We start from the raw sequence: 24,205 nt of genomic DNA, 5'->3' as shown, positions 1-24,205 counted from the left end.
TCCGAATGAGACTTGCACTACTTGACTTATGCCTTCTCGCTCTTGGTAGAGCATAGGCCACAGACTATCGACCACCATCTGACTCGGGTCTGGGCGTGTTGTACAATGGTGCTCCAGGAGTAACCAGCTTTAGTAATCTCTTCCATGGTTGATCTTCGCCATGAGTTTCCTGAACGTCCCTCGCTCGCTTGCCTTGTGGGTTCCGCTGAAGAGCTTCTGGGGTGGTGTTTTCTGGGTGTTTTGGTAAGGCGTGCCAAATCCATGTCCATTTTCTTTTGTTGACTTGCACAGAAGGTGGTAGCTGTTCTGTTCTTTGCTCAAGTTCTTGCTTGCTGATCTTCTCTGGCCACCAGATTCTGAGGAACTTGCGCAGAGACTTGTTGATGAAGGACTGGATCATCTTTTCTGACGAAACTGTTGTGTGCCAAGTTTCAGCTCCGTAAAACAACACAGCTTTCACGTTGGAGTTGAAAATTCGCATTTTCGTCCTCATCTTGATGAGAACGTGTGAACAAACCTTTGATGATACCGGATTTCCGCCTATTCTACAATTGTCATTAGCTTGATCGTGATGCATAACCACACCAAGAATGTTCCTAGGGTCACCTCTTCCCCTGTCCATTTTCGGGATCGCTGCGGACACGGTATCTTCGTCGTTTGCCCTCGGCAACTTGATTTTGCGGGGCTTGATCATCCTGTCGGCGTGACAACACTGAGCATGACAGGCCTCGTTCCTTTGACGAATAATATTGTTCCTGGTTGTGTTGATGTCATCTTTGTGGTCATCTGACTCTGTGGAAGTGGGCTCACTGATGTCATCTGGTGTGAAAGTCGGTTCAGTGATGTCGCCTGGTGTGGATGTCGGTTCGGAATCATCGGTTATGGAAGTAGGTGTGGCCATCTGCTCGTTGTTAAGGAGTCGGATTAGCTCGTCTTCTGTTCCTAATCTTTCGATGACGTCGTTAGTTAGTGAAGATGATGTCAGACCAATCTTAGCAGGACATCCAAATAACGCTTCATACGGACTGCACTTAATACCTGTATGAAGACCGCCTCCGTGGTGCAGTTGTTAGAGCGTCTGCCCGGAGAGTGGAAGGTCGCGGGTTCGATCCCCGACCGCGTCCTACCAAAAAGACGTTAAAATATGGTACTTGTTCGTCCCTGCTTGGCACTCGGCATTAATGTGTACAACAAGGACAGGTCGGCTCGGAGTCAGTATAATGTGTCTGAGTGGGGTATTCATGCTTCACTGCAACATGGTATCTCAGTGGGCTAGCACTATAAAAAGTCTGGGCTAGTACAAACAGCCGCACATACACATGCATGCACGTCGTCATATGAGCGAAATATTCACGACGTAAAACCCAATTTAACCTCACCTCACCTCACCTCACCTCACCTCACCTGCATGAAGTGCCGAGTTCTTTTGGAATTGTACGAACTTGATTCCGACGGTCCAATCGGCAGTGTTGTTGTCCGGGAACGAGGCAGCCAGCATGTCTTTGATATCCCCATTGGCTCTCTATCCGGATCCTTGGCTCTGTGGATGGCGTGGCTTTCCATGGACGAGCTAGAGAGATGGCAAGAAGCTCTTTAATTTAATAATGACATCAGAGGTGAACTCACTTCCGTTGTACGACTGCAATATGACAGGCGCTCCTAACATCACGAATATGTCCATCAACTGATGGGCAACTTCTGCAGCTCTCATGGATGTGATGGCCCGAAGAACACAAAATTCGTGACGTGATCCTGGCAATCCCTGATCCACTTGTAGTTCTTGGCAGGTAGTGATTGCATATCAATCAGGTCGACTTGTCCTCTTGAATTGATTTTATGCTGTGGATAGGTTTACAATCACACCTGAAACGTATTGAGATTTATAAACAATTACTTACTTAGATAGTTGATAATACCGATTGTGCTGCTTGGTGCTGGAACTACCGCTTGCTGGCTTCAGATCTTCCACGATGTTGTAGTACATGTCTCTTGGAATGAAATGCTTCTTACTGATATAGTATTTATCAAACAGAAGTCTATTGAACTGCTCTTCTACGCTCTCAGCCATGTTTGTTTTTAAAAACGTGGTCCACGCGAAGGAAGAATATCGCTATTTGCTCACCAAATAAGAGTAGACAGGAGCGAATGAAACAGGAGCTCAAGATACACTGATTTACAGACGCGAGAAAATGACCTTGGCACCCCCAACTCAAGGCAGTAATTAGCCAAGAGTGTCATCAGTAAACTGTCAAAGTTTTCAACTCCTAAGAACTGACTGATCAAATGAAACTCAACAGTAAATTGTCAAAGATACATTCCACACATTCACTGATATAATAAAAGGGAATGTGTGTAATGGAACACCATGAAAACACCAAATAATTGTAATTGCATGAAATCCCATAAAATAAGAGGACCACATGAAACCCTTGGGGGTCAGAGTGATTTCACACATTCCCTGTAAAATATATTATTCACTAATTTGCCTTTTCTATCCAAAGGAATGTGTTTGGCAGACAAACGACACTGGGTGAAAGGCGCGCGCGCGCACTCCCGCACGCACACACGCGCGCACACACACGCACGCACGCATGCACATACACCCACACACCTAAAATCGCTCAAGGTCAATGAATTATGAACAGGGTCACATAACTATCGTGTTTCACCACCTCCTGCTACAATACATGCAAAATATCTACGACGCACAAAAACGCCAGTCGTCTGATGACGTCACGTGGTAAACGTCGCCATTCTTTTTCAAGGACCTGCTGGAGCCCGTTTGACAAAGCGCTTTTACCGGTACGACCTCGTAACGCAGGTCATAGACCACCTCGTATTGTTTTACCCCGTTTCACACAGACCTCGTATATTTACACTGTGCCGTAAACAGCCCAAAATTTAGGACCCCGATTGACCTGTCGTAAATGCTTTAGGAGGTTGTAAACACTACAAAGATGGCGTCAACGATCATGGCACTGCAAGTGATTAAAACGCGCTAACAAAGAAGACCTGAGAAATTTTGATGCAGGTCGAACGTGCTCGACACTCTGGATGATGTTGACATGATGTCGAGATATAGATTTCCTAGGCATGTTGTTTTCTAACTGTGCAGAAAGTTAGAGCCCCAACTGAACAAACCTACAAGGCGTTCACATGCTATTCCAATCTCCCTGCAAGTGCTGAGTACACTGAGGTATTTGGCAAAAGGGGCTTTCCTCAGTAAAATCGGGGATCTCCATGGAGTTTCCAGAGCTAGTGTGACAAGAATACTCCGCGACAGCACTCTTGCTCTGGCCGGGTATCTGGACTTGATTAAAAACACATGGGTGCCACAGGGACATATGTCCTTCCTCTTCAACTCTCACTTTGAAGTCCAATAAAATTCTAAATTTATCACGCACACAAATATACTTCACAGTTTTGTATTCTGCCGGAATTTCCCTGTTTCCTGATACCATCCACTAAAATCTCAGACAAAGCTTAAGTGATTAAAATAACCTTTCAAAATAGGCTTCATCGTAAATGTCGCAATTTTATATACAATACGAAATCACGATTCCCAGCATTATTTGCTGTACAGTATATTTTTTAAAATGTGAAAATCGAATAATATTGAATTTCAAAAATACATATTAATGATCACTGAAATCAATTTTTCATGATTTCACTAATGATAACTAATGAAACGCTGCCGATGAAACGGTTGGGATGTTTTCGAAAACATACTTACACGAACGCCGAAGTGCGCTTTCCGCCATATTGGATAGTGTTTACAAAATCACGTCTCCCGAAGGCCAGTATTGAGACCAGTTCTTGTCGGGTGCCTGGATAATGACGTTTTGTAGGCGCTGTTAATTAAACGTGACATCCGAGAGGTATTCCGTTTGGGACTTGTCTGGGGAATGTGCAGTCATTGTTTTGGGCTGCAAGTAAACTGTATTTAGAAAAGATTACTCTTAGAAATAATTGATTTTAAACTTGGAAGGAGTTGCAAATTGATAATAATTCAAACTATTGCAGGAGTGAGTGACATCAAATACAATAAAGGTTATATTTTTCAATTTCAAAATGAACAAAAATAATACAACTAACTCGGTATACTTTCTTTGTCACTCGGTTTACATCAAAGATAAATTATTCAACGACAGTTGATGTGTTTTCGATTGTCACACAATCACCATATGTCCATGTCTCCAATCCATGTGTACTCGATTGTCATACAATCACCATACGTCCATGTCTTCAGTCCTTGTGTGATCGTCTTTCTCACAATCACCATGTCTTCAGTCCATGTATACTCGTCTGTCACACAATCACCGGTCTACCTTTAGAATACAGCACCACAAACTTTAAAAATACGTCATAATACCCTTTTACGTAATGTAATGTGATTTTGTTCGAAAGCACGTTCTCGAAACAATGTCCTATGACGCCTGCATGGCAACACGGTTGTCTGGCTCAGCGAGTGCGTATAAGCTCCGCTCACTGGTGTTTCATCTCTACGAGCTATGTCATTGCATAAGCCCAACGATGTTAAGAGTTTCCAGTAGTTGTCTACCGGCGGATGCGCAATATTTTGCAAGCACCAGTTTGAAATATTTTCTTTTTTCACTAATACGCTCATATTTATTTGTATTACGGGCTGCTGAGGTGTTATGTTTTGTGTATTTTGTATTTTTGTATTTTTTTAATTTACATATATATTTTTGTCATTCAGTAATTTGCACCATTACATAGAAAAGTGTTTTATTAGTATTTTATTTTTCGAAGTGGTAATAATGCATTACACTAGACACGTCAGTCGTGTTTGTGCCGGTTTGGTCAATGCATTCTATTTATTAGGATTAATTCAAGGGATTGGGGTTAGGGTTAGGGCTAGGGCAAGGACTAGGGTTAGAGTTAGGGCTTACGGTTTAGGGTTAGGGTTGGGGTTTGGGACCTAATGCAATATAATAGGTACATGTCCGGTGGTTCGGTCAATGCATTCTATTTATTAGGATTATTTCAAGGGGTTAGGGTTAGGGTTAGGGTTGGGGTTAGGGCTGAGGGTTTAGGGTTTAGGGTTTAGGGTTTAGGGTTAGGGTTAGGTTTAGGGACCTAATCCAATATAGCAGGTACATGTCCGGTGTAATACGTGAGTACCATTTGTTGTTTTTCCTTTTTGCATTGTAATACTTTTTTTTCACACAAAAACGGGAAACCAAAAAACGTCGAAAGTACATTCTGAAATGGGTTAATGTAGAAATTTTGGGCTATTGGAAATTGGCCTGGAATTTCCACTCAAGCCTCTTTCACACGCAACATAAATTTTGTTCAGTAATGATTCGAAGGCTAACTCACCCTCGTGCCGTCACTACACATGCTCATGTCTCCCTCGTTCCTTAGTGCGATCCACATTATCCTTACAGTGTTCCCTACATCACTTTTCTGTCACAAAATCACCGATTTATATAAAAGCGCGCAATTCATGCATGCACCGTGAAATCTACGTCTGACGCCGGACGTCAACAACCCTTTTCAGCTTGAGGCATATCGGCTCATTCCACGCCACACGTTAATTTGTAGATTACGGAATGGGACGAGTGTGCCAAATGGCATCGGATCCATTCAGCAATTGTCCGAAGAATAAAATCACGAGTCACCAAGTCTACCCGTAGCATTCGTAATTGTCCGTGACCTATTCGACTCTTTCCGTTCATTTCCGTGACGTCACAGGAATGACTCGATAAATTTGCACATTGTGCAACAGTGTGGACGTAGCTCAGTCAGTTAGCTGTAGAGCTAACAATCCGAATTTCGCGGGTTCGCGTCCGACGGGTTCTCACAAACTGGTTGCTTGCCTTAATGACATGTGACCTACGGCAGAGATCGTCCTCACGAGAAGTTGTGGTGCTGTATTCTAAAGGTGCTCCCAATCACCATATGTCCATGTTTCCAGTCGATGGGTACTCGATTGTCACATAATCACCATATTACCCTGTCTTCAGTCCATGTGTACTCGTCTGTCATACAATCACCATGTCTTCAGTCTTTGTGTACTCGTCTGTCACACAATCGCCATATGTACATGTCATCGTTGAATCTTGACGTGTATTTCTTAAAAGTAAATGACGTTCAGGTATATTTAATTTAGGAGATACTAGTAAACATCATGTGTTTATCCTCAGCCGGAGGTTTCAAATGAAATATTCCCGTACTTCAAATACTCAATAACACCCAGAAAATGGCCAACACATGATGTTTATCGACATTGTAAACACAAACGTAAACCAAAAGGCCCACATGGGTTTTACAATCTGCACTCAATGACATCGAGGACGGGTACAGCAGTGTAGTGCCATCAACGGGCCGTTTCAGCTGGTTCCCATGGTAGCATCTGGAACTGCTCATTTGTGACGTCATTCCGGATTTACGTCACAATATGATTTGAATGACGTCACCACTGCTGACGAAGCAACAATACCATATTGAGTGAGATAGTTGTACGTGTCAATACGCAGTGAATAGTCTTGCAAATTCCGGGAATCGAATACCATTTGACCATGTCTTTTAACCAATCAGATTAAAGAACATGGTGACTTTTGGTGTACAATTTTGTATCAGCGTTTAACAACCAACTTTCTGTCAGGTGCTATTGTGGTGACACCGGACCCTGCAAACGTGGACGAGACCGCTGGCGCCATCACCCTGACTGTTAACAACACTATGTTGCCGACTGCTGGACTTTGGGGTTTCACTGTGAGTGTGTATTACTTTCATGTAAATTAACCAAATGTTCATGTAATGGGGTGATATTAAGACTGGAACGAGTCCAAATTTGCTACCTTGTATCCGATACCCATTTACCCAGCTCTACCCGCTGTAGGGCTCTTGGGTTGGGTACAAAATGCCCGATATGGGATGTTTGACCGTACCCCGGCCAAACACTATTCACATACACATCTGCTTCCATTTGCACATGCAATCTTAGCGCTAATATGATCGTAAGTGTCATATTATAACATTGACATAAGACCCAAGTGGACCCTGATCATGCACGCACTGAGATTGACTGAAGCTTCCTATTTATATAAACGTCAGAACGAATGCCTGCATTGGCAGAAAGAGCTAACACCAGGTGTTCGAGAAAAGGAGAGCTTATTTCGTAAGTGTCATATTATAACATTGACATAAGACCCTGATCATTTACGCACTGGAATTGACTGAAGCTTCCTATTCATATAAATAATTATCCTGTTCAAGCCCTAGTTGGTATGAAGCTGTATGAAAGGAACGTGTGTAGGTTTGTGCTCAGGATCAAAACGCATTTTACACAATGTATTGTTATGTTGTCTTTCTGCTATAACCTATAATGACCAAAGTTAACTCGTGATGTAATGTTCATTGACTGATCTGCTGGTCAAGTAAATGACCTGTTAGGTACATCATCCTAAAAATATCAATACCTTACTGACTGAATCGTTCTTCTTTGAAGTACGCAACGGCTGACGACACAGCAAGTGGATCCGACTACACAGCAATCACTGCAACCCCAGTGCAAGTTCAATTTGACCAAGACACCTTTAACATTACGATCACCATTTTGGATGACACAGTAAGTTTACTTTCCGTTTAAAATCAACCACAACCCTTTCTCTTATCTTAATGAGGACGTGGGTTAGGTTTTACGCTTCTTTTAGCAATAGTCCAGCAATATCACGTCGGGGCAGAAAAGAAATAGGCGTCGCACATTTTACTCATGTTGGAAACAGAACACAGGGCTTCGGCTTGACGAGACTAAGTATGATCAATATAGTCATGATATCAAATGTTCGCGAAAAGGAGAGCTTATTTCGTATAATCCGTGGTACTAGTCACAAGCATGCGAAGTCAAATGTGCACCTGAAACAATCAAGGAAACATATGGTTCCAGTCAAAACTGGGAATTACATCAGGCATTTTTTGTCACTAATATTTCACATTTGGGCATTTAACTTAAAACTGTTAAGGCCATGAATGCTCTAGTATGCCTGTGGTGTTGATCTGATGTGCTGTTCAACGTACACTAAACGCCAAAAGAAACGTTACCCTCCTGCCTTAGTGACGGAGGTACCTATCTGCAGCTGGCGTTGTGATGCGTGGACGTCCACTTCTTGGTCTGTCTACGGTGACCTAGTCTGACTGAAACCCTGAATAAGTCTTAGAACCGTGATACCGTGGCATCCAAGGGCGTTGACAGCAGCATTGTATGTCGACCCCATCAGCTCCACCCCAATGGCTCTTTCTCTCTCTTCAGCTGTTAATCGTGGCATATATGATACTTGTGTATCATATCATGCATTCTAGTCTCTCTTCATACCCTATAGAATCATTCCACATATGAAATGGGTGGAAATACCGCTTGAATGTTGCTGCGTTTTGGCGACTGATATTGCTATGTGTACACAGAAAATGGAAAAATGTTACTTTACAAGCAAAAATGTTAACAAAGCTAATTTTAGATGTTCCTAAATACTTTTATGTTGTCTAATACTATTTCAGTTTTAAACTCACAGAGTGTCGTCTTTAGTCTTTATATAAACCCTGGAAGAATGATGTAAACCTTCCTCGTGCTTTACCTGTTTGATTTGCAACATGTTGATGTATTCTTTGAATCTTTGAAACGACTAATACCTCTAAACATGCGCCATGTTTTTACACTGCCATTCTCGAAAAACGGTAAACAACAAACAAATATTCTTGTGACATTGTATTGCTTAAAACTAGTTTTTAATCGGGATTTAACCAATATGTACGAAGAAATGTTTTGTTTTACTGTAAGAACAGGTGACAAAATCTCCCCCGATATTTGACAATTATGAGTAATAGTAATCATCCATTGCTTTGATAATTTCCTTACATATTCTCTGTTCAGGATCTCGACCCTGGAGAGACGTTCCTGGTCAAACTAACAAGCTTCATACGGGGTGAACCTGACATGAATGTGACAGTCACCATCATCGACGATGAACGTCAGTGATATCTCAAAGAATCTACTTGATAAAAATCATATTCGTCAAACAATACGTAAACCCGTACGAAGAGAAGAAATATTGCATACGTTTGTTTGCTTTAATCATGCAATTATATGATGTTACAAGCATCTAATTTCACTTTTATCAAACAAATGAGAGTGAGTGAATGGTGTTTAACGCCACAGCGAGCAATATTCCGGCTACTTCACGTCGACATGTAACTAATTTAGTGTAGGCAAGACAATCCGCTGGTTAATGTTATTTCCAACGCCGTCAAGTTACACTGAAAGGCACCCGTGAAGATCCGGGTTAGAATTGGTCTTCAGTAACCCATGCTTGTCGTCAGAGGCAACTAACGGTATCGGGTGGTCAGGCTCGCTGACTTGGTTAACACACGTGTCATCGTATTCCAATTGTGTAGATCGATGTTTATGCTGTTGATCACTGGATTGTCTGGTCCAGACTCGATTAACTACACACCGCCTCCATATAGCTGAAATATTGCTGAGTGTGAAATACGAACTCACTCACTCAGTCACTAAACCGAAAGGCACGGCATTTAACGACCCTCTCCAATAAGGTCGACTGGTCCTGAGCAACCTATACTTGTTGTAAGATGCGATTAGCGGGATCTGATGGTTAGGTTTGGTGGTTTGGTTGTGATGCCTGTAATCATATCCCCATTGCATAGATCGATGATCATGGTGCCAATCAGACGATTGTCTGGTCTAGACTCGAAACAAGAAATAGCGACGACATTCTCTACAAGCAATAGAATACTGGTGACCTGTTCTTACTCTCTTCCCCACAATGTTCATCCTCCAGAGACACTATTTCTGCAGGTCCACCGGTACAGTTGAAGCAGCCTGCTGACATTGCAATCAATGAGAACGCTTCCAACAACATAACTCTGACACTTGAGAGGAACGACACCTCCACCCACAGCTTCACACTCCAGTTGCACATCATCGCTGGTACTGCCGATGCCGGGACGGACTTTGCACATTTCGGACTGTGGTTAAATATCACATTTGCTGAAAACGTAATGAGCGTAACAACTACACTGGCCTCTGTCATCAATGACTTGGTGAGTGTCACTGCTGACAAAACATTTTCTACAAAATGTCATGCCTATTTAAACTGGTCTAAAGGGGGAGGTAATTGTTCTAGTGATACGTGAACAAAATATGATTTTTATTAAGGGTTCATGCCAATCTGAACTGGTCTAAAGGGACGTAATTGTTGTCTTGTAATATAGGGGTAACGCTGGTGCAAACGCTGGTAGGTAACGCTGTTTATCAGGGCATTATCATTTACAGAAGCCCTAGCTCTTCAATTAACTTCAATTGAAAAAATACCGTGGGCTTCTGCAAATGGTAATGCCCTGGTAAGCAGCGTTACCCTTATTGTAGCTAAAATGGATGAAATTTGTGTTAATAATGTTAGACTGTTAGGTCATGGAATAATATTTATGACGTCATTATGGAGCGTGGTGACATTCGATCTTGGCCTATGCCATGGCCTTGGCCTTCTTTAGGTCTATGTCAGACAACAAAGCCGCCATTTTGTGGCCAGTTTTCAGCATTCTTAATAGGTCCAACGATGTAGTTTATTGTGCAATTACTGACACTTGTACCAGCAAGGAAGACAACATTACCTGCATACCGGTGATAGGGATTTGGAGCCAGAATGTCAGGTAAACTCGACATAATGTCAAACGAACCTTAAGTCATCCACATGTATTTGGATGTTGTTCCAAAATTTGGCTTGCTTCATGTCAACACCTGCCTGATACAGGTATGTTAAGGTGGAGGCCCTGACGGAATGACAAGTGTACGTCTTTGACATCCCAGCCTTTTTCTATATCTTCTGCACGAGAGTGCCCAATTGTTATTCCATACGCCATATTTCTCGAAACTCTTCCGAGGTGATTGATAGAGGCATCACAATCCGGATGGAGTTTGGACAAGCAGAAAAGATACATGCTCAATGGATCCTTGGAAACTGATTCTTGTAGATTCGAATATCCAAACAATCCTGGTTAGATGGATTAGTGCCTTGCCTGTTCTTCGTCTGTCCAGCTAAAGGAAAGGAAAGATCGTGCTTGTTGTCGTCATCACGCTTTAGTTCAAGTGTAGATTTAGTAAAACTTCTCCCCATATCCCAAGAAAGAAACACACTTCAAACCATGTTTTCAAAATCTCCAAAAATAACTAGACAGTTTTTGCATGTCACCTTGTTCAATGCAGGGCTTGTGTTGGAGACACCTTCCTCCCTGAACTAAGTATGCTTTGCGGCGAGATTCAAACACACTGTTTGCACTTGTCAATTCTTTGTCAGCCATTATATTTATATTTCGAGAGAAAGGAGGGTCTTTTAGGGTCCAGTGAACGGCTGTTCTTAGATATCTTAATGTACTGGGGGTAGGTAGTTCAGTCGTCTTTGTCCGGTATTCAGCATAGAATTTTATCAGATTTTTTAAAGATCCAGTGCGTTTATGCTTTGGAAATCTACATTGATGTTACGCAATCTATTAAATAAACAGGAAAACAGTTTAAAGGAAAAATAAATTGTTTTCACTGTATTCAATTGATCTTTTTCTACGAGTTCTAACTTGCGAAGATAGAGTCAAACGTTTCATACACTTACCGGTATATGCCTTGATACCCCAGGATGTCTGCTCTAGAGTATTTGCTGATTTCCCTTCCATTTGAAGCTTATCAAGTTCATCTTCATCTAAGTCACTATCAATTTCATCAGTTTCGGCCTTTTCGACCCAACGCGAATCAATAGGTTCATGAGCGACACAGCCACACCCACACAATCGGACGCCATCTTCTTTTGTCACTAATCGGTGCATCAAAGCCGCCCTCACGTGCACCCGCTGTGACGACATTTGACAACAGAACTGATAATGGCCCGTTGTTAAGGCATCAGCGAGCCATTATCATTTGCAGCGGCCCGCTCATTTCTGACAACAAGGGGGCGGTTTCATGATAACATCCATTTTAGCTATAAATGTAAATAAAACATAATTCATTAACAGTTCGTGCGTATTTAAACCTTTCTAAAGGAGATGATAACTTTAGAAAGAATCCTCTTCTTAAAATAAGCCTTCTGCATTACCCAGAGTGTCAGAAGGGCTGTGCTCCCAGGGAGTCTGACGACAGAGTACTTGGGATGCAAGCGAGATATTTCAAAGACAAGGTCCGCATATGTAGCATGCTTTTCCTGAATCTTGCCAATCACGCTGCTGTCAAAAGGGACAGAAAATTCAATGATATAAATAAATTCATTGGCTTTATCTAAAAGGACAAGATCAGGTTTGTTGGCAGGAATTATCCTGAGGCTGTATATGGGCCTATTCCAAAGAAGTTTGACAGCAACATTTTCCATGACGCCCTGGACATGTTCAGGGTCGTACCATGGATGGACCTCAGAGTCAAAGCCATAGGCATGGCGAAGACGGTAGTAAAAGCAACGAACCATGCCATCATGTCGTTTAAGATATGCTGTTTGTGCCAAGGAAGGGTATCCACTGACACGGTGTTGGACAGTCTCTGTAAATTCATTGCACAATCGACATTTCATGCAAATATTTTCTTTAAGAATCACATTTAGGCGATTGCGAGTGGGAAGTGACTGGTCTTGGGCAGCAAAAGGATATTGTGGTAGTGGTATGTGAAAACATACATTTTCACTGGGACTTCGTGTCTATTAATCTTGTCCAAAGCACGGTAGTTGCTGTAGTGGTACGTGAACAAGCATAAATTGTCATTGAGATTTGAATTGGTTTCCAAAGGGAAATAATTGTTACTGTGGTCCTGTATGGAGACAATATACCTGGCAAAATTAGGTAAGGAGTATCAGTTGGATGGGTAGCTGTGAAGGCAGCTTGACCCTTGAGAGTTTCTAGGGCTTTGGTTGTGACCACCACAGAAACATCAGTCACACTGCATGTTCTTTATGTTTTTGCCACAATGCCTCAAAACAAACTAACGCATGAAAAATACATTTTGCCACAGCTGGAGGAACCCACAGAAGCGTTTACTATTTTCATCACCGGCGCAGAGATCAGCAACAACATCACTGTGACCGTCACCATCAACGACAACGATGGTCAGTTTCTTAGTTACTGTGTATGAACCCTGCGATAAAATTGCCAGTTTGGCCTGTTTCAAATGGCAAGATTTTGTAGAAATATGTGTTTGGGACAAGGTGTTACACTTCTCATATTACCAACTTGACTCCAAATAAACAAAAACAAAAAACAAAACACACTAAGTACTTGAAAAAACAAAACAAAAAAAATTACCCCCTGGACACTTGAGAATACACGTGAGGCACGTGAGAACAGCACTCGCCCAGAATGCTTGAGTAAGCCCAGATTGCCTCAGGGATTGTGTTTTCACATGCCAATGGTAATTGTTTTGGCTATTATTCTAAGTGATATTCTGATTTATACTAATTAGTTCAGTTCAAATAGTCACTCTTTAAAGTCGTTGCATTGTATCAATATATTCACATCCCAATGTCTTGTGATTGTCACATCAGCTCCAGATTCCTTCCACTGTGGTAGGGGTAAGAGTCAACCCTGCCTCAACAATGGCACCTGCAACAACGACGGCTGCCACCTCAACACTGGCTTCTGCAACTGTACTTCTGGTTTCGAGGGAGTAAACTGTGGAATTGAAAGTAATGTTTTAAAATTATTAAACATTAAAACATTAATCAGTCAGATTACACGTAAATACAAAACGCATCACATCCATCACCACAGGTACGTCGAAATGACGTATCTTTATCTGTGATCGACCATTGGAATAGGTAAACCCTAAAAAATGCCCACAATTGTTTTATTGCGGCATGCAATCCTCGCCTATTTTATGATTAGGTACTATAAGGATGACTCTTTGTGTTTAAGCATTCAATATTCCATCTAGTTCCAATCGGCGTTGCCCCCATTGTCAACCAATAGATCCAACACAGGTCTTAGCCCAACAATCATATGTTCTATCCACAAGACTATCAATCTTATCATTTAACGATAGAATACACCATGCCATAAAAAGATTTATTTTTTTCTGAAAACTGTTGATAGACACAGTATTGCATATTGCTGTGTCTACCTATATATACTTCTCTGTACACATCACAGATTGTGCAATACAGTCGATGATGACGTGTGTGTTGTGACCTTGACCTTTTGCGTGTGTTCTAGCGTCGGCGATAACAACCACCTGCAGTCCAGCGTGTGTGAATGGAACATGTGTGAACGGCACGTGCATCTGTGATCCAGGTTTTGCAGGGGACATTTGCGACAAACCTGCATGTGAGTTGATGATATATTTGTCTTCCGGTATGATTTCTACGGTAAATGACGCATCTTTCGTGACTGACTGAGTTTGGTTTTACGCCGCATTTAGCAATATTCCAGCAACATCACGGCGGGGACCAGAAATGGGCTTCACACATGCCCATGTGGGAAAACCGGGTCTTCGGCGTGACGAGCCAACGCTTTAAATTAGGCTACCCCACCGCCCCCATCTTTCGTGAGGCAACTATCAGACTAAATATGGTAAACAAGATAATTATGTTATATGAAGTACGACAAAATACGACAAACCAATCAGAACGCGTGTAATGACTGCTGTGCTTTGATAAAAGTAATCCCCAGTACTTTAATCGTTTATGGCAATATGTGATTGTTTGAAAAAACATGAAAAATATATATCGTCATATTGAAAGTACAGTGATTGAGTGAGTTTAGTTTTACGCCGCACTCAGCAATATTCCAGCTACATGGCGGCGGTCTGTAAATAATCGGATCTGGACCAGACAATCCAGGGATCAACAGCATGAACATCAATCTACGCAATTTGGATACGTCAACCCAGTCAGCGAGCATGACTACCCGATCCCGTCAGTCGCCTCTTACGACAAGCATGGGTTACTGAATATCAATTCTAACCCGTATCTTCACGGGTTATTGAAAGTACAAAGAACGTAGCTAACAGAAATGTGTTGCTTCATGTGATGTTTTCAATAAGAATAATGCCAGGGACGGTGAGAGAATCAAATACACACACGTGCGTTTGTTTATATAATCGTTCTCATGGGTCAAATTGAGTGTATCTGCTTGCGGACTTGTTTTGAAGACTGTACGTGTGCTTTCCAACATTTTTAGGAAATATAATTATAAATCGCTTCGAGTTTCAAAACAATAATATTTACATCTGTATAACTAATCAACATTAATCTTTAACATTGGGCTTATATTTCATATCTCTGGGAATATTTTAGTCTGACTTTTGGGGGTCAGTTATACATTTTTTCAGCGTATTGATTTTATATTTCCACCAGAGGTATGGCTGTAAGGTTACACGAATGTTTGGTGTGAGAAATATTCGTAAGTCTTTTTTGAGTATCTGCTTTGGGATTTATTGCAGCTGAAAAAATTATGTTTTATTTGCATATTCAATAAAACATATCCCATTTGTGATTCTTAAACCCTCTTTAGAAATATGGAAGTATAAGGTGACCACCTGATGAACGTTAGATGATGTGTTTAACAGATTTTTTTCCTCCTGTAGTTGTATCAAAGAGGTGTAAGTCATAACCAAAAACTAAAAACAAAACAATACAATATACGAGTGCTTCGGTGATATTAACTACCATTACAATTTCATATATATACCAAACTGTGATACATACCTTATGTGCAGGTAAATGATGCTCAGGTATTATAACAATATTATATTGATAAACATAAAACATACATAACCAATGAAAGAGGAAGATGATACATATTGGGGTGAATTTAAAAGTCATCCAAGCACTGGGAAGAGAAGGCCCAATTTGTGATTGAAATTTTCTGTTTTATTTAATTATATTGCTATTTTATTTATTTATTTTATTTTATTAATCCTTTTTAAAAGGGGGGGGGGATATGATTTTTTCACAAAGAATATTTCTTTCAGTGTATTTATGAATAAAGTTATATTGGGATGCATATTCTTAATACTGCATATGTAAATGTATCTTTTTGCAGCATGGATAATATGATTTGGTAATCTACTTTTGATGTAGAGTACCAAACCAAACCATTTGTTTTGATAATAGTAATTGATGAGTGTATAGCTTGTTAAGCCAAATTCGCAGGTTTTTCCAAAAAAGTGTGTCTTCTGACATTCTCAGTACACATGACAAACATTCTCATAACATCATTGCAGAAACAACACAAACTGTTATTAACTTTTATATTTTAAGCAAATCTCTTTTTGTATAAATAATACCTTGTAGAAACCTATACTAAAAATCTATAAGTTTGGTATCTTGCAATCATTTTACACTTGATACCATATTTTTCTTTTAAAAATTCTATTGATATTAATCCAGTTTCTTCACAAATATCCCTAATATTTATAATCCCTTTATCCGCCCAGTTCTTTATGCAATTTTGAAGTTATGATTAAACCATAATGGTTGGGATAGAATTTCATTGATGTTATTTGGGTCAATATAGTGTTCTTTGTAGAATAAGTGCCATGCTTTTAGCACATCATGCCAAAAACGATTTTCAATATTAATGTAAGTTTCAGAATTTGCTCAAAAGAGATTGTAGATTGGTAACGTCATGACACAACGCTGTGGGAAGGATGTAGATTGGTAACGTCATGATACAACGTTGTGGGACAGTTGTAGATTGGTAACGTCATGACACAACGTTGTCGGGAGGTTGTAGACTGGTGACGCCATGACACAACGTTGTGAGAAGGATGTAGATTGGTAACGTCATGACACAACACTGTGGGAAGGATGTACATTGGTAACGTCATGATACAACGTTGTGGGACGGTTGTAGATTGGTAACGTCATGACAAACTGTTGTGGGAAGGTTGTAGATTGGTAACGTCATGATACAACGTTGTGGAAAGGATGTAGACTGGTGACGTCATGACACAACGTTGTGGGAAGGATGTAGACTCGTGACGTCATGACACCACGTTGTTGGAAGGTTGTAGATTGGTAACGTCATGACACAACGTTGTGGGAAGGTTGTAGATTGGTAACATCGTGACACAACGTTGTGGGAAGGTTGTAGACTGGTGACGTCATGACACAACGCTGTGGGAAGGATGTAGATTGGTAACGTCATGACACAACGTTGTGGGAAGGTTGTAGATAGGTAACGTCATGACACAACGTATTGGGGAGGATGTAGACTGGTAACATCAAGACAACCGTGTGGGAAGGTTGTAGATTGGTAACGTCATGACACAACGTTGTGGGGAGGTTGTAGATTGGTAACGTCATGACACAACGTTGTGGGAAGGATGTAGACTGGTAACGTCATGACACAACGTTGTGGGGAGGTTGTACATTGGTAACGTCATAACACAACGTTGTGGGAAGGTTGTAGACTGGTAACGTCATGATACAACGTTGTGGGAAGGTTGTAGATTGGTAACGTCATGACACAACGTTGTGGGAAGGTTGTAGATTGGTAACGTCATGACACAACGTTGTGGGAAGGTTGTAGATTGGTAACGTCATGACACAACGTTGTGGGAAGGATGTAGATTGGTAACGTCATGACACAACGTTGTGGGAAGGTTGTAGATTGGTAACGTCATGACACAACGCTGTGGGAAGGATGTAGAGTGGTAACGTCATGACACAACGTTGTCACAATGTAAACACAACGTTGAAAATTTTCGTTGAGGAAACGTTTTGCTTTCGGCTCCTCACAACGTCATATAACTTGGTGTTACGATAGAGTGTTCTGTAAAACCTTTCACTTTGAGATTCTTACTTTCTTCACTATTCAGCTACAGCTTCAGAAAACACACGACCAAAACAACATGCAAATTGACGAATACACATTGAGGTGAATTTATGCTTTGTTCTTGTGTACTGTTCACTACTGGGAAAACTGTTTAACTATTAACGTTAACTAGAACGTCAAGACAACGTAAAATACGTTAGCATCAAATAACTTTCACCTTGTGGCGACGTGAAAATGACGTATCACAACGTCAGGGCACAACCTGGTGAAACCGTAAATGGGAGTCCGGAGTATAACGTTGTAACAACGAAAGCATAACGTTGTGACAGCGTGAAATTGCTAGTTGGGATATGTGTTTAGGTTAAAGTTAAGTCTACTAAGGGCAGAATTACATCGGGAAATCGAATCAGTCGAACACTGTTGTGTTCGAGTTATCCAAGCTTCTTCACAACCGCAAAATATTGACTAGAATAAGGAATAAGCAGTGATCGAGTTTTCAGTTCGAGACAACCGTCAGTTCAACACATCAAAATTCGACACTTGTGTTTGTATATACATTACCTATTAGTTTACTTTTGTCAATGAATATTTGCATCAGTAATCCGAAACTAGAACATGTTGCAGGGTATTCTCTATGACGTCTTTGGCTTCAACGGTCTTATAAGTGTTGGTAACCAGCATGACAAGTACATTTCCTGGTGTCAACAAAAAACTAATCCTATCCGACTGTTCTCCCAAGTGACATAAAGAGGTTGGCTGACACAGCTTTCAGTGGGGTCATCAAAGCCCTGTCTTTTGCCCTGCTGAGCTGCGTCCTATGGATTCAAAGAAACCTTTGAATCTGGGTTGAGTGTGTTTGGTTTTATGCCACTTGTAGCAATATTCCAGCAATATCACGGCGGAGGACACCCAAAATGATTTCACACATGGTACCCATGTGGGTAATCGAACCCCGGGCCTTCGGCGTGACGCGCGAATGCTTTAATCACTAGGCTACCCCACCGACCTGGGTCGAATCCCGGTTCTCCCCGAGTATGTTTCCATGTTTGTCACCATCATACCCGTGCTCGTGTGTTTCACTAAATTGGTAAAACATCTGACAAGTGCTTCACTTCGGGCTTTCTTCACACGTTTAGCTAATGTGATGAAATTGGAATTCCGTTCAGAGGGGTATCAAACTGAAGGCACTTGCTCACTCTTTCCAATCCTCTCTACCATTTATTTTCAGATTTTCACCAGTGCCATCCTACCAACTTCAGTGTCTGTATCACACCTTTCTCCATCGACACTTTTTTGCGGGGACATATATGTACACGACTTCAAGAACGTCTCTGCATGCAACTTAACTCTGGCTCCGACTGTAGCCGACCCTAGCGACGGCATCGTGGATTGGTGCAAGGGATATGCCGCCGTCATCCCCTACAACGGCACCTGCGGTGAACTCGGACCGTCCTTTAGTGTGGGTATTCTCTTTTGACATTCTCTATGATGAGTATTCTCTCGTGACGTTATAGCCATTTGTCCGATGGTGACGTAGAGAAAACTAGCACAAACATTTACATTTGTTATTCTGATCGCCTAGAAAACCAGCACAAGCAGTTCCGTTTGTTCTTTTTATGGTGCCATACAGACGGCGGGCACAAACTTTCATATTCAGTATGGTAATACCTGAAACATTCACATTTATTAATAGTGAGTACCCGTGACACACAGATGACGGGTATATATTGTTTTATTTTTTGTTTCGTTTTTGTTCTTTTCATCCTCATTAATCAAGTCTACAGTCCGTTTGATTTCATTTGAGACCGATGAATTGCCTACTAACACAAAATCGAATAATTGCAACAAAACCAAATTTGGCACAGTCACATGAAATCGGCAGACCAACTCTGATGATTTGTCTCATAATGTTGGACACCCGAATAAAAAGTATTTTTGGTAAAATCCGATCATATTTATAAGTATATACGTTTTCTTACCCGGTAATTAACTTTCTTTCAGGGCAAACATGTGAACTGATTCTAATTATACTGCTATAATGTTTTCCCTGAATTCATGTCACAATGTCCAACCCTTGGATCATCTTTTGCATTCTCTCCAGCAACAACTTTAATTTAGGTGTGACTTTTGCCATCAGGTGGAGCAACAGCTATCACTGGATTGTCAGCTCGCCGTCATTAGCTAGAATACTGCATGAAATGACTGTGTACGTCACACAATCTCCTACACACATGGGGCGTCTCATTCACGCTTTCTTATTGGTGTTGTGTATTATCACAGGGCAACGTGACCTCCTATGTACTCCAGTTGTTTGTGCAATACACCAGAGATCTCAGGCAGTGCACTGATGAGAAGGTCACCTTCACCTGTGAGTTTAACAACAACTCCCTCGAGGTCAACCACAACATCGGCGTTGAAGGCCAGTCGGACAGGTAGGTTGGTGGCAAGTATAACTTCCCGTGGGTATCAGAATTATGGTTGTTGTTTGGTTTTCTGCAACCTATGTGCGCCGTAACAGGCGACAAAAGAGGATGGATATCATTCTCTGACCGCCGTCAAAAAACCAGGAAAGTTGCCTAATGCGGCGTGAACTAGCAAACAAACCGACACATAATCTGTGGTAATGTTTCTGTTCCTGGGTGTATATAGTCAAACTAATACTTGCTACTAGCTAGTGGCAATTTATTATGATCCTGACGGTATGGACGACAAAGGCCGAAATCAATGTTTTTATTTTACTGGGTTGAGCATACTCGCCTTTGGGTAAATTCTCTCGTTTGTCTTCTATCATTTCAGCAATGATGCCACGTCTTTCCAGCGTGGGACGAGCCAACTTGTCCCCGCCAATATGGACGTCACAGCCAAAGATGGAAGTCCACTCCCTTCCATTCTAGCATTGGGAACTGATGTCAAAATAACCTTGTCCGTTCAGAATGGTACGAATTTCATAGCTCCTGGGTATCATTTCAGAATAATTAAACCCACTATTTATCTTCTAATCTCATTTCATCACGTAAACAAACTCCCGATGGCGTGGGTGGACTGGTCGTCTCAGGCGCCACAATTCTCTTTTGGCTTCCCTTGTGCACGTAATTACGGGTTTTTTCGAGTTTTCGGTACAAACATTGCTAGAAATGGAAAGTTGTTTTGTCTCAGAGATATATTTGTCTAGCCTAGAGACGATTGTGCTTCTTTCAAGTTTCATAATGTGATCATAGTTTTATTTCTTACCTTTGAACGTAACGTGAAGCATATAAACTTACTGTAATGGGTAATTTAGGTACAGGTAGCGCCTTATTGTTTTGCCATACATTGAAACGTACTGCATCAGCCCTTCCTCTATTTGTGTACAAAATTATTTCGTACTGGTGATAATGTTTTGTGATGTTAGTGAGCGAGTTGCGATGCTGCTGAGAACAGTATTGCCATTGTATCAGCTTCCTGTAGAAAGTGATGCGGATTTTTCAGCTTCGGTATACTGTAAGCACGGCTAAAATAAGCTAAGATTCCACCCTTCAGCAAACCTTTTGAACTGTTCAGTTACTCAACTGCGTGAAGCGAATGGCGGGCAAGGCATCAGGCGTGTTTCTTTATGAAAGAGTTATGTATTGCACCATATCCCAGCTATATGAAGGTGTGGTACGACCTAAACTTTAATAACGTAGTATTCTTTTAAAAAGTGCGGTCAGTTTTATTGACTGCACTGCAGTAAATTGTACTAATAACGCCAGGTCCAGACGAACCAGTGATTTATAATGTAAACAACTTTCCACGCCTTATTAGATTACGTCATCAGTATATCATTAGCATGCGAGTTGTATCATCTTGGCGTTCGCTCTTCATCTCCAGTACCTGGACAGGCTGGTATCATCATCCATTCCATCACCGTCCACAACAACAGAGCAGGGTTGGACAAGAGATCTCTTTCTCTGTATAATTATGGGTAAGTGGACACCCGAAACGTGGCATGCGTCCGTGGAGGCCATATGCTTTTGATGTATCGCAATGGGATTCGAACCACGGACTTGATGCGAGGTTGGAAGACCTGTCCATATTAAGCCAAAAGGTTAACTTTGAAAGGTAAGGATGTCAGTTGTGGGATGACCTTCCTACATGTGCAGTGGTCAGTGTCTGTAAATGTTGAAATCTAAAATTGTGTATATTTTACATATTTATTTAAATATTGTTTCATCCAAAATTATTCAGACTTACATCTCGTGTTTACGCACCAACGTTCAAACTTCAGCTTCTATATCTGTCCTTTCTCATAACGAACTTCCCATGGTGACATTGATTCATTGATAAGTCTTGTAAATATTAACATTTGCTGAATGTCTCACGATGCACAGTTACACTATGACTAAATGTTCTGTTGGACTTGAATTCCAGAATCTGTTAAACATTTTCAGATCGCATTTCCAATATCAAAACCAATGGACTTTCTGAATGTAACCAACGAAAATATTTGATTTAACAGCTGCGCCCCTCAAGTTTACAGGGGCATCCTCATCACGCCACCCTACTTCTCCCCAGCCGGACAGAAACACACAATCTGCTTCATCCTGAGGCTTTTTGTGTTTGAACATGACAGAAGTCTGTCCAACCCTGTTCTGGTCCTCAAAGTCGGATTTAAAGTCTTTAGCAATGCAGCTTCAGCTGTTATGGTAAGAATTTACTCTCCGGTCGTTTAACACCGAGGTTATGCCCGGCAGTGAATCGACAGGGGAAAAAAATCGTAGTTTTCCTTCTTCAGCACCCAGCACTGATGTAGCCGTTAGCAGTTCATAGACATGACATTGCTCCAAGAGTAATTTTTGCTGCGTTCTGTCTTGCTTCACAAGGGGATAATATCTTGGACCCGGGCTTTTCGTTTTGCGTTTATAGTTTTCATTGCTTTCGTGTGCAAGAGCTTGTCATTATTTGGTGTTAAGTGATTCTGCTGAGGAGTCATATCAACGTTGATTATCAATATGTCAACATTATCAACAGTCATGCGTAATATGAAGTGTAACTTTGTCCAAAACCTTTCGTGAACTGATCATTCACCAAGTCACATTCCGCTTCAAATTTCAGCCGGTGTGTAGTGGCCGAAGGAAACGACAGGCTGAAGAAGGAGATCTCACCGTGTCAAGAACTTTCAAAGTCACTATTGAAGAAAATGGCGCCCAAACAGGTAATTCTATGCGATATAACTGAGAACTCCAACCTTGAACAGAGCATCACGCCCACTTCAACTAACTCTAACCAATCTTCATTGGAATCAGTGAGTACAATATTAACAATCGTCTAAGTGCTTATATCGATTGTCAGCGTGGCCCATAGTGCTGACTGTTCCCTTGAACAACACCAATATACTTCACAATCTTCTTGGATGTAGTCTGTTGACTCCTTTAATATGTTTTTTTAACTCTAAAAGGACCCAGTCGAACCAAACGTTAGACGGTTGACATTTCCTTTAGCCCTCTTATTTTTAAAGTTCACTTTTGAATGAAATAGTATTTCCCTAACAAATTCCACATGGCCGATATTCAGTCTTCTACAGAGTAGCCACCCATGGGGTAATTAGCAGAACATACAAACAGGAGTAATAACACTGGGATGGAAACATAACAATCAATTTGACCGTTCCAGCTATCTCGCTAACTTTATCTGTCATAGCTGGATAAGAGGCATCGATAAAATAGAACACTTCAATTTGTGGTGTCCCTAACATGTCATGTTATTACATCCCTACAGTCGTGAAAGGAGAGATCAGCACTGGTGGTTCCAGAACATGGATGGTTCCAGCCGTGGTTGGCATTGGCTGCGTCGCCATCGCTGTTGCCGTCATTGCCATCTTCTTGGGCCTCATCATCACCAGACGAAGGCGAAGGTCGAATATGAAAGAAACTAACGACAAGTCTTATTATACACATTAAGACTCCAATTTTCCAAGAAGCAATGTCAACAGGGGAGGTATACCCAGCTGTCTCTTTGAGCTAGGAAACATCTTGTTAAGCTTATGAACGACTAGCGCGGTCAATACTTCCCTGCCCAAACTTAGCGGTGTATTTTGTATTAGAAGCATTTTGCATTAGAAGTGAAAACACGAAGTTAACATTGATGTCCTGGCTGGAAATGTACAAAAGTGTACATACAAGTTTAGGATGGAGCACTCGTATTTTACATGATAAACATTGTTATTATGCATTTACTTGATATGGCATATTTGGAGATGTTTCTCGTGGTAGCACATCGGGATTTATTACCCTTAAGGTAATTTTGTCGAATTCTGATTGGTCAATAGCTAAAGCATACGAAACCATGTAGGCGGATTTGCCAGAGTGTACGAATCCCCGTCAGAACTGTCACGTGACACACTACACGGGTTGTACGAATGACCTTGACCTTAGATGGAATGTGGCTGCTAAACGGCTGATCG

General features: G+C 41.3%; 2 protein-coding genes and 1 long non-coding RNA gene across 3 annotated transcripts; all 3 read left to right on the top strand.

Moving 5' to 3' along the window:
* The first annotated feature begins 7,476 nt into the window (after positions 1–7,476).
* On the top strand, positions 7,477–13,974 carry LOC124278384. Its single transcript, XM_046714100.1, has 6 exons — positions 7,477–7,597; positions 8,897–8,993; positions 9,839–10,083; positions 13,022–13,115; positions 13,551–13,691; positions 13,940–13,974. Exons 2-6 carry the CDS (start codon positions 8,960–8,962, stop codon positions 13,972–13,974), a joined length of 549 nt encoding a protein of 182 aa, XP_046570056.1. The 5' UTR covers positions 7,477–7,597; positions 8,897–8,959.
* Positions 13,975–14,233: 259 nt separating this feature from the next.
* LOC124278372 lies at positions 14,234–20,208 on the top strand. Its single transcript, XR_006899075.1, has 3 exons — positions 14,234–14,328; positions 19,013–19,243; positions 20,065–20,208. It is a non-coding gene; the product is annotated as an uncharacterized LOC124278372 (long non-coding RNA).
* Positions 20,209–20,632: 424 nt separating this feature from the next.
* On the top strand, positions 20,633–23,750 carry LOC124278383. The gene is made up of 5 exons (XM_046714099.1): positions 20,633–20,720; positions 21,634–21,727; positions 22,262–22,448; positions 22,858–22,957; positions 23,521–23,750. Exons 1-5 carry the CDS (start codon positions 20,633–20,635, stop codon positions 23,700–23,702), a joined length of 651 nt encoding a protein of 216 aa, XP_046570055.1. The 3' UTR covers positions 23,703–23,750.
* Positions 23,751–24,205: the final 455 nt, after the last annotated feature.

This window comes from Haliotis rubra, unplaced genomic scaffold (assembly GCF_003918875.1).
Source record: "Haliotis rubra isolate DU_JTF1 unplaced genomic scaffold, ASM391887v1 Scf236, whole genome shotgun sequence".
Lineage (NCBI taxonomy): Eukaryota > Metazoa > Mollusca > Gastropoda > Lepetellida > Haliotidae > Haliotis > Haliotis rubra.
The sequence above is the reverse complement of the archived record's forward strand: the minus strand, read 5'-3'. Positions and strand labels throughout refer to the sequence as shown.

Excerpts from the sequence above, each read along its gene's own strand:
- LOC124278384 (XM_046714100.1), top strand. The coding sequence starts at position 8,960 with ATGAATGTGACAGTCACCATCATCGACGATGAAC. Across the intron at positions 8,994-9,838 it reads CACCATCATCGACGATGAAC|GTCCACCGGTACAGTTGAAG; the intron begins GTCAGTGATATC and ends CTATTTCTGCAG. Across the intron at positions 10,084-13,021 it reads CCTCTGTCATCAATGACTTG|CTGGAGGAACCCACAGAAGC; the intron begins GTGAGTGTCACT and ends ATTTTGCCACAG.
- LOC124278383 (XM_046714099.1), top strand. The coding sequence starts at position 20,633 with ATGGACGTCACAGCCAAAGATGGAAGTCCACTCCCTTCCATTCTAGCA. Across the intron at positions 20,721-21,633 it reads AACCTTGTCCGTTCAGAATG|TACCTGGACAGGCTGGTATC; the intron begins GTACGAATTTCA and ends CTTCATCTCCAG. Across the intron at positions 22,449-22,857 it reads ATGCAGCTTCAGCTGTTATG|CCGGTGTGTAGTGGCCGAAG; the intron begins GTAAGAATTTAC and ends TTCAAATTTCAG.